The 10,182-nt window shown below is 41.8% G+C and overlaps 1 protein-coding gene across 5 annotated transcripts in view; it reads left to right on the forward strand.

Moving 5' to 3' along the window:
* The window catches only part of cadm2b (cell adhesion molecule 2b), a 137,167-nt gene extending 127,302 nt beyond the window's left edge, over nucleotides 1–9,865 (forward strand). Inside the window, exons 9-12 of one of the 5 annotated variants that reach the window (XM_042064412.1) lie at nucleotides 1,558–1,584; nucleotides 7,261–7,383; nucleotides 7,543–7,648; nucleotides 8,286–9,865. In XM_042064412.1, the coding sequence (XP_041920346.1) occupies nucleotides 1,558–1,584; nucleotides 7,261–7,383; nucleotides 7,543–7,648; nucleotides 8,286–8,412 (383 nt within the window). In that variant the 3' untranslated portion in view covers nucleotides 8,413–9,865. Of the gene's footprint in view, nucleotides 1–1,557; nucleotides 1,585–7,260; nucleotides 7,384–7,542 lie in introns of all 5 variants that reach the window. The other 4 variants (XM_042064415.1, XM_042064413.1, XM_042064416.1 and 1 more) reach the window with 4 other exon arrangements.
* Nucleotides 9,866–10,182: the final 317 nt, after the last annotated feature.

The following is a 10,182-nucleotide window of genomic DNA, read 5'->3' on the forward strand; positions in this document are numbered from 1 at the left end:
AATATCCTTGAATCCACCGCCACTAGAAAATAAATAAAGTATGGCCGCTCGACCCTTTTAGTGCAGGAAAAAAAAAGATGAAACGGGTCTAAGAGCAGCCATAAAATAGAGACGCGCGCAATGTGAAACTTTGCACCAAATAGCTTTAAACTGCTGAGTTTCGCGTTTCAAATCCCAGGCCTTATTTAAAGACCTAATTATGTATCTGTAATCAATTTCTGAACGTGGAAGGCAAGGGCACAGGAGGAATATATGCCTCTCAAGAAAGTGATCAAAACAGCTTTTCCCTTTGAAGTCAAAGTTAAGGGAAGCTTCGTAACATGCAGCCCCTTTGACTAATGAAGGGGTTCAGGAGTCAACGGCGGAAAGATTCGTTCTTGGAGAAGAAGAAGGTGGGGGTGTGGGTGTGGGAGGTGGTGGAGGTAGAGGTGGTGGTGGTGGTGGGGTGGCGGCAGAGAGAGAAAAAAACACACACCGCAGCATTTCAATAAACTTGCGGGTTATTTTTCCTCTCTTCTCCTTTTCCTGCTGCCGCTCTCAGTTCCTGAAGATGTTGATGCAATGAAAAGGAGCCGGGGCCGGGGCTTGAGCTCCAGCTAATCAAATGCAACTGTTCACACAGACTCCCAGAGCCTTAGGGAATGTGCACTGCCTACAGCCTGAGTGGGATGGTATCAGTGTTGTTCTGTTTGAACTCTTTGCGGGGAGGAGGGGGGGGGGAGGTCGGATGGAGGGAGTCAGGGTGGGGTGAGATGGGGTGGGGTGGGAGGTGGGGGCTGTTATCCTTCTCTTTTTCTCCCTTTCTTACTGTGTCACCCCTACCTCTCGACATCAGACATGTTGGTAGCGAACAAATCGGGATAAAAGGTTTCGCTGGTGACTATAGAAAGAAAAGCCTCTGATGTTCAGGGAAAACTGTTACTGTCTGTCTGTCCAGGTACAAAGACTTGAGAGGCATTTCAAATCCCATTATCTGCTAACTGAATCCTAATGACATACATCAGAGCAAAACAACCTGGTGCCATACAATGAATCTTTCTTTACAATCTGTTCTATAAATCTTAAACAAATTCCTGGACATGCTGTCTGATACCCCTATGAAAAAATATAGAAAATAACTGATGTCCCTCAAATTCAACTGGCGCAGTATTGTGTATTCTGACTTGCTGCAGTTGCTGCAATTAGCAGTCATCTCTGTGCTCAACAAAGTTTCAGAATTTCAGAGCTTCACTGAGACCATGAAGATGATTTCAGTTGTCAGAATGAAAAGGAATGCTCGCAGCTTGTTTCTATACTCAACGCCATGTCCCAGCTGAATATCGCACATACACATTGTAGCCAATAGCCTGTGGCTTAATAGTCTGTGTTGGCAAATCCAACTATTGTGCTTTTGACATTGTCGTAGAGCATGTAACCTCTACTCATTAACTGTTAAAAGTCTTTGTTTTTGTTTGATGAAGTCTGTCCATATTGTGGTCGTGATTGTTTCACATCGTCTTCCCTTTGTTGCCCTCTCCCCAACCCCACTTCCTCTTCCGCCCGCATCCATGGCAACAGCCAAAGACTTACCAGGTGCCACGACAGGTAAATATTACCACCCCCCCACTCAGCCAGCTGCTGTTGCGCCAGCAGCACTGAGCGACAGCGCGGTGCCGGACCCCCCCGGATCATGCCCCATTCAGCCTCATCTCCAGCATGCCCTCAAAAGTCACTGTCTTGCATGGCAGCACTGTCTGCTAGATGCATAAAGTACACCATGCCTCAGTGCCCCATCCCGGCCCAATTTGAGGCAGCACAAACTTTTCGCCCACCCCCAGAGCGGGCCCTTCTTCCGCTTCAGAGCTCCCTAGCTGCCAAGCTCCTCAGTCCCATTCAAATTGGAGATGGGAGTGGGAACAAAACATAAAACAAATGGCGTGAGTCGGCCTCCCCCTGTTTGGGAAGAAGTTGAGCGGATAGCACCGCAGCAAAAGAAAATAATAATATAAAAAAAACCCACAAAAGAGGTGGGTGGGTCAAAGGTTTGTCAAAGCCAAAAACGAAGCCGACTCTTGATCATGACAAATAGCGATTTAATGTGTGTTTGTGGGGATTGTAATGAATTTTCATTATCTGTGGGAAATGTATTGTGAGTTGCCACTGCTCCTCTTAAAAAATGCCCACTTATACAAGGATGTAAACAAAGTCGTCATAAATCACAATCGGAAGCGCTCCAAAGTTTTACATAACGATTTGGTGAAGGAATTTACGGGTCATTTTTCACTGCAGGGTGGTGGGTGGGCGTGAAAGGTTTTGGGAGGGAGAACGATTGGCTAGACTGACCATTCTGAGCATGATATTGAGTGCATGTCAGCGTCTTTGGAGTTGAATGATACCGCTTTGTTATGTCTCATTAGCCTGGTTATTAAATCACTGGTTTCTCTGTATTTGTTCAGAGAGCACTGCTATGGCCAGCGGCCATATTTGTTTAACGATAATCATTTGGCTTCCTCAGAGGAGTTTTTTTCGCCGTCCCACGGGAATTCTCTCATGCTTTTTCCCCCTACTCTCCTTCACGATAATTAGTGGCTGGTAATTTGTGTTTTTTAATGTAATTATAAGTATCAGCCCACATCACATTCCCCACAGAGCACTATGAAGAGAACTGACTTAAAGTGTGTGAGAATATATTATCCATTTTGGTGTTGCCTCACAGCTGCTAAAGTGTGGTGTGTCTTCTTAACGGTGCCTCACGCTGCTGTGTTGCTCATCTTGCTTGGCGTCTCATCAGTCTAGTGTCACCCTCTCCCCTGGCTACTCCTCATGCAGACTCAACAGGTGCCCTCTGCCATGTCCTCCAAGTGTGTTTAGATGACGGTTAGTGGGCGATGGTGGGTGGTAGGCCCTGGGGACTGGCTCCGTCACATGTTGACAATTTCATTTTTAGATTCACTCACTTCGCTGGTAGGGCCATGTTTAACCTAAAACTGAGTGCCAATGACAACATAATAAGATTCGGTGGCAGCATCAACTAATCTAATCTAATCTAATTAGATTACTAATCTAATATGAAACACATCTTTTACATCCATTACAAATGAAATATAAATAAAGTCGTATACCAATAACATATTACTTATCTGATGACTACAGAGGGTGTTATATTTATATCAGCTTGCTACAGTAGGCTACTGTAAATCAGTGATTACCGATTTAGACTGAATCAATGTCGCCATCTATGCCTTGGTATTTCATCAAGACAAACCAGCAGATATAAACACCTCTCACATGTCCCAATGAAGCAGATGCCCCACCTTACCATATGTTCAGCACTCATATAATGATTTACAGCTAGGCAATCCAACCTGGCTTCACTCCAAAGGTGTCAAGGACAGGAAACAAGCAGTGTGCACTGAGGAGAAATCATAATCATCTCCCGAGTCTCTTAGGCAGGAATCACAGTGCATGGATAGGTGAAGGATGTAAATTATTGACTAGAAATTTGCACACAAGCTCCGGAATAAAACCATAAATAGAAGAATGTGTCTGGCTTTATTAAAACATAATGTGCTCTGGAGGTTGGGAAGCAGATCTCGTCTTTGTTCCCTCCCTGTCTGTCACTCTTTCTCCAGTCCTCCACATCTCTCTCCACTCCTCTCGCACATACAAACACTCTGATTTTAAAGGCCCATTCACACCAAAAACGATAACGATAACGATAACTATAAATAAATATCGTTCTCGTTAATATGAATGACGACGTTCACACATAAACTATAACGATAACGACATGAAGAACGATATCGTTGGGGATCACTTTCAGAGCGATTTTCCCAACGATAAAATGCTAATAGCCAATCAGTCACATTTATTAACACAAGGAGAGACTTTGTTTATCGTTGTTCAGTGTGAACGCTTTTATCGTTATAGTTATAGTTATCGTTATCGTTCTTGGTGTGAATGGGACTTTACTCCTCTATCTCTCTCTCTCTCACACACACACATTCTGATTTTTATTCTTTCATATCGCTCTCTCACACATTCTGATTTCTATTCTTCCATATCTCTCTTTCTCTCTCTCACACACATGCTCTGATTTCTGTTCTTCCATCTCCTTTATCTTCCATTCTTTCTTTCTGTTCCATTCTCTCTTCTCTCTCTCCATCCCTTTCCCCCATGTCTTTCACTCGTCTCTCAGTTCCCTCCATCCATCTCTCCCCCACCCCTACCCCTCTCGCACATATATTGCTGTTGACAGTCTAACCACGCGACTGTGGTGATAGCATTGCTACCAAGAGACATGTTAAAGGAACCGTATGTAAGAAATGTATTTCAATTAATCATAAAATGGCCCTGATATGTCACTAGACATTAAGAAATCATGTTCATTTTAAATACTTATATCACTGACAACAGTAGTCTGGCCAGGATATTGTCATTTAAAAAGTGAAGTTGCAGCCCTCAACTGATGTTGATGTTGTGTTTTTTCATGTCATGTTGTGTTTTGGCCTGATGCGCCACCCGTCACCTATCTACTAATCACAGGTCAGTAGTGTTTCGGCATCCGGGTTGGCAACCTCGAGTCAGGGGCGAGGGGGAGGGGATACACCTCTCTACAGTAATTTGAAAGTGATTGCAGTATCAGTTTTGGCCACAATCTTACATATGGTTCCTTTAAATAACCCATTTCTGCGAGAAACACAGAGCCCAGCCCAGTTGGCAGAATCTGGTTCCCTCCGTAATCTCCCGAGTCCACAAATACTGATTCCCATCATATTCCTCCAGTCCAGACCTGCTTTGCAAATTCCTCTCAACCTGTATTCCTACAGCTACCAGAATTAAAAAAAATCCTTTAGTCACCAAAATGAATATATCTGCCTCACTGGAAAAAAAAGTCACAGACAGACAGAAAAAAGTCCCTGATGGAAAAGTAGCGAAATGGACTGAGGCGTACCACTTGAATTATTCAAGTTTTTAACTTTCCACTTACCTTTTTCTGATCAGCTCAAATGTGAATCCCAGTGTGCAGGGAATTATGTTTCAATTTGGGAGGCTGTTGCGATGGGACACATTAATTTGTGCATCCATTCGTCTGACGAGGTGTCTGGGCACGCTCATTACTTATTTACCAGGGTCTTCTGTAGCAGCGATCACTTGTTCAGAGATTCTCGCTGACATATTTAGTCTTGTGCCTCAGTTTTAACCCAGGGTAAAGACACCAATTATATTCAGCATCCTTATTAGAATTTATGTACATGTGTGTACATCATTAATATGGAATGAACAATAAGGGTCAAGAGTTTTGCATGTCTCTAGTGGGTGTAGGGCAGGCTATGCTGGTATATGTATCTTGCATATGATTGAGTGGTGGGTGGAATCAATGCGGAGTCAGTCCAAACAATAAGACACTTAGCTTTACCTCAACTAGTAGAGGGAGGAAGGCACAAAGGTCATGGGTGTGATCCCTGATGAGGACCCTTCCTGACAAAGTTCATGTAAAGAACAGATACATATTTAAAATAGGAAGAAAATTGAAAATGAACCAAAACTTTATCTATGGCTTTGTAACAAACTCTTAGTGCACTGAGGAGTTTTTCAGAGATTTCCTAAATATATTTCATGTTCATTTTGTGTAAATGTACATACTGCCTTAAGGGACTTGATGATATCTGTCTCTCTGTGGTATCTGTGGTTGGTTTGGCTGGAGAATCCACATTCCTTCATCACCCGTACTTTTCCATTTACTGCCTCGCTGCAATACCTAATTACCACACACCAATTCAAACCTAACTAGATTAATGAGTTAATTAGACTGCAAATAAATAAAATCAGGTAGCTGACACGTCTCCCGAGACTTCACAAAAAAAATAAAAATAAAAAATAAACTCTCAGGGTCACTTTGACGGGCCCTGGCGGCCGAGGCGTGCCGGACCTATTCATCAACCTGAGCTAATGAGAGCAGCACCGGAAGCATAACCAGAGGCGTCCTGCTGCCGCGGCCGCCGCTCGGTCCAGCCCCAGCGCGGCGTGCTTTTAAAAGGTGCGGCAACCTCACCGCCGCTGCCACGCTCTAGAACACCTTATGCCTCGGGGGTCAAACAGCCGTTCCGGAGCTTATACCCTTCAGGAGAGGTCAAGTGAGAGTGTGGCGCCCCAGATAGCGGGTACCCAGACGTGGTGGACCAGAGTGGGCTGCTAGCTTGAGGGGGAAATATCCAGTGAAATGAAAGCAGTGTTAGTAGTGCACTTCAGTGAACACTGCGTACATGTGGGGGGTAGGGTAGGGGGTGTTTTTCAGTGAATTTGTGTGCCTGTGCATGCACAGTATGTGTAAAGGGTTGTTCCTGTATGGGAGTGTATGTGTGTGGAGAAGCTTGAGTGAATGATGAATGAAAAAGAACATCTGTGTTTGCTGAAGGTAGAAGTACATGACACTGATGCAAGAACTTCATTTTTGGTCTTACATGACCATCGTGAACAAGAAGAGCCTAGCTGGAAGAGCTCTTGTCTGATGTTGAAAATCTTAGTAACTCTTAGTGAGTCAACAATAGTCAGAAGTCTAGAAAACTCAAACATCTATTGCATCACACGTTGCCTTGATAATTTGAGTTTTCAACATCTTTGTTTTCTTTTTACAGTGAATGCGTGATCACCAGTGTTTGTAGGTGGTGGTAGTAGTGCACCCAGGGGGAACACTGTGTGTGTGTGTAAAGAGTTATTTGTGTGTGTGTAGAAGGAGTTATTTGTTTGCGTGTGTGCATGTGTAAGGGGTTATTTATGTGTGTTGAGTTGGGTGCGTGAAAGGACACAGGAGAGGCGGTCTGCCAGCGTGGGGCTGGTTACTCGAGGAGTAACCTCACCTCACCTCACCTCAGCTGAACCTCCATTCCTTCAAAGCCAAATCCCAGTGACGAATTAGGACCCGTCATGGTCTTTGGACAATTTCTCAAAGTTTACTGCGTTTCACAACTTTGCTCACCCACTGCTATCCGCCCTGGAATGTACGCCCTTGGGACTGAGGGAGGGACAGAGATAGATGGAGAGAGAATCTGTGTGTCTTTGTATGTGTGTGTTAGGGAATACTAAACCAGCGTGTCCGGTTCTCCAACACTTTTTTTTCCTTCAGCTTCTTGTTCCTCAGTATTAGCATTCAGACCCCTATAACGCTGGTCTCAACTGCATGACCCGGTAGTATCCTCACAGTCTCAAGACAGCCTGGCTTACCGCTTGTCCATCTCATCACGTCATCTTGTTTCTTCTCCTCTCCCGCCTCCTCCACAGACCCCAACGCCCTCGCCCAACACGGACCGGACCACGCGTTGATCGGCGGCGTCGTGGCGGTGGTGGTCTTCATCACGCTCTGCTTCATCATCGTCCTGGGCCGCTACCTGGCCAGGCATAAAGGTAGGGACCTCACGCTTTCAGCAGGGCCCAGCTACAGCCGCATCAAAAAAACCACATAGCAAGCATGGAGAGAGTGACAAAATGCTAGCATGCCTATGTAAGCCAGATGCCAGTGCCTGTGTGTTGACGTGTCTGTCACCTGTGGGACTGTGTGGACAGGGACATACTTAACCAATGAGGCGAAGGGAGCCGAGGACGCGCCCGATGCAGACACGGCCATCATCAATGCCGAGGGAAACCACGCACATGCAGAGGAAAAGAAAGAGTACTTCATTTAAGACCTCTGTTTTTTTTTGCCTCTCTTTTCTTACCGTCCTTTACTATCAGTGGCAACAAATGGGGTTGTGGAGGCCAGAGGAGAGGACTCCATTTTGACACGAGTCCGACTGAAGTGCTGGCATTTTTTTTCTTCTCTTCTGTCATCCCTGCACACAGAAAAAAAAACAAACAAAACAAAACTAAATGGAAAAAACTAACAAAAAAATTATAAAAAGAAAGAGAAAAAAACATATCCACTTTCGTTTGAAAAGAGGCCACTTTTTACAAGCCACTTGCTGCAGAAAAATGATGCCTTTTTTGTATTGCTACAAACTGTCAAATTGAATTAAACAACCCATACACTCATGTCAACCCTGCTCCCCCACCCTCCCCAAAACCTAATGTTCTCAAGAACATCAAAGTAAACACAAATCCATATATATATATATATATATATATATATATATATATATACATATATATATATATATATATATATCTGTTGGAATCTGGTTTCATCGCAGTGCCAATATATATAGACATGTGTTTTGTATTTTCGTGTCTTAACTCTAGAAATTAATTATTTTCACCAGAATATCATTTTCTCTGTTACCCTCACAGTATCTGTTATATACTTTTTGCAGATATTTCCAGGAAGCGGCAAGAAATGTGGTTCATCTCAAGTCGGAAAACCTTGGCTTTGCCAATAATTACGCTTTAAGAGAAGAATATGTAAAATGCATTAATGTTTTGAATGTGAATCACATGTAATGTTTAATGTGTTTTTTCATTATTATAATTATTATAATTATTTCAAATGTTACATTGTGGCATTGGATGTTACTCAGAGTGTACAACTGAGTGTACGCGAGTACGGAGTAAGAAAATGGACATTTGTTGTACATAAATGGACACCAAATAATGCTTACATGAATAAAAAAAAAGCAAAGGAAAAAATGTCAAGCACAACTAAATTAATAAGTGTTACGTAGTGAAATTATACATTTGAGAATTCATTTGAAAATATTTCAAAGTATTTAATTTCTGTCATTTCTGTCTGTATATTCCTGCACTGTTGAGTTTATGCCTTTTGCCCTCTCTCAAAACTATTTGAATATAAAAGCACAAAGTAGAAGAAGGTACACATTGTGAGACAGTCTCAGGATTCCAACTGAGTGAAGTTCCGTCCTTGTTTTTATTTCTTTTTCTTTTTTTTAAATATTGCTGAACTTCCTGTTGAAGTGTACTTTTGACCAATTATAAAGAATGAGAGATCAAAAATATGAAAAAAAAAAAACTTTTCATGGGTCATACTTTCCAACATATCAAGTGGAAAAAAATTAACTGAGTGGAACAATTGTTTTGTTTACGGTACTTATGCCTCCCCCTTGTTAATACGGCTGTACATTATTTTGCTAATGTGATACATGGTGAAAAATATTGTTCTGATATGGGGTCCCATATGTATTAAGATTTGTATATTAGACAATATAGCTATTTAAAGTGTTCCATACATCTTTTGAATTTCACATCAACAAGGAGCAAGTGTTTCAACACAAGGCATGTAAATACTGTGTAACTATTAAATTCAGTCAAACATAATGTAGATTGTTGCTTTGCTTATCTTTTGTTTCCATAGTTTACAGACATACTGATTAAATTGGAATATGTTAATAGAATTACAGAGTAAGGAAATATGCGAACAAATAAGTACTGAATTATTATTGTTATTATTATTATTATTATCATCATCATCAGCATTATTATTATTATCATAATTATTACTATTATTATACAGAATAATGTCAGTACAACAATCACCAGTATTGCCTTTGTGTTCATAACAGAACTATCGACCCACTGAATCACTAGTGAGGTCAGGCTATCCCTTCAACATCACACTTTGGAAACATTGATGCTGTTCATACTTAATTTCTAGGGTAGCGTCCTTTGAGACATTTTTCTACATTTGCTTTGCCGTCTTGTTTTGCTTCTTTGGGACAAAATGTGAAAGGTTTGCTTTTTTCCAGTATTAAATATACATTTTTCAAACGATGCCTCTGTAAGAAAAGGGAAAAGTGAGGAAGTGAGTAAAATATGCACAACCGCCTGTCTGTTCTCCTTCTTTGATACTGGTGCTGGTGACTGTACAAGCTTTGTATACTGCCCATATACTGTAATCTGTCTTCATTAAGATATCCATTGATAATATCTTTGTCAAATACTGTGTGTTCTTGTCAAATGTTTTCTTCTGCTACACTGATAACGATTGTTTTTGATTGTCATGAAAAGAAAAAAAAGAGCATCACTATTTGATTCAGAAACTGACACAAGGATGAGGTTGTGAAAAAGCCCAAAAGGTTTGGTAGGAGTCATTCCGTAAGCTAACTGTACGTGAAATGTACTGATTGTGTACATGTACTGTACATTAAATTTCCAGTGTTAAGAGTGAAAGTGCACATATCAGTTAACGCATAATCAGTTCATATAAATTAGATCATGCATTATTGCGTCATGATCGTAAGATTTTATAGACAACTA

This window comes from Alosa sapidissima, chromosome 15 (assembly GCF_018492685.1).
Source record: "Alosa sapidissima isolate fAloSap1 chromosome 15, fAloSap1.pri, whole genome shotgun sequence".
Classification (NCBI taxonomy): Eukaryota; Metazoa; Chordata; class Actinopteri; order Clupeiformes; family Clupeidae; genus Alosa; species Alosa sapidissima.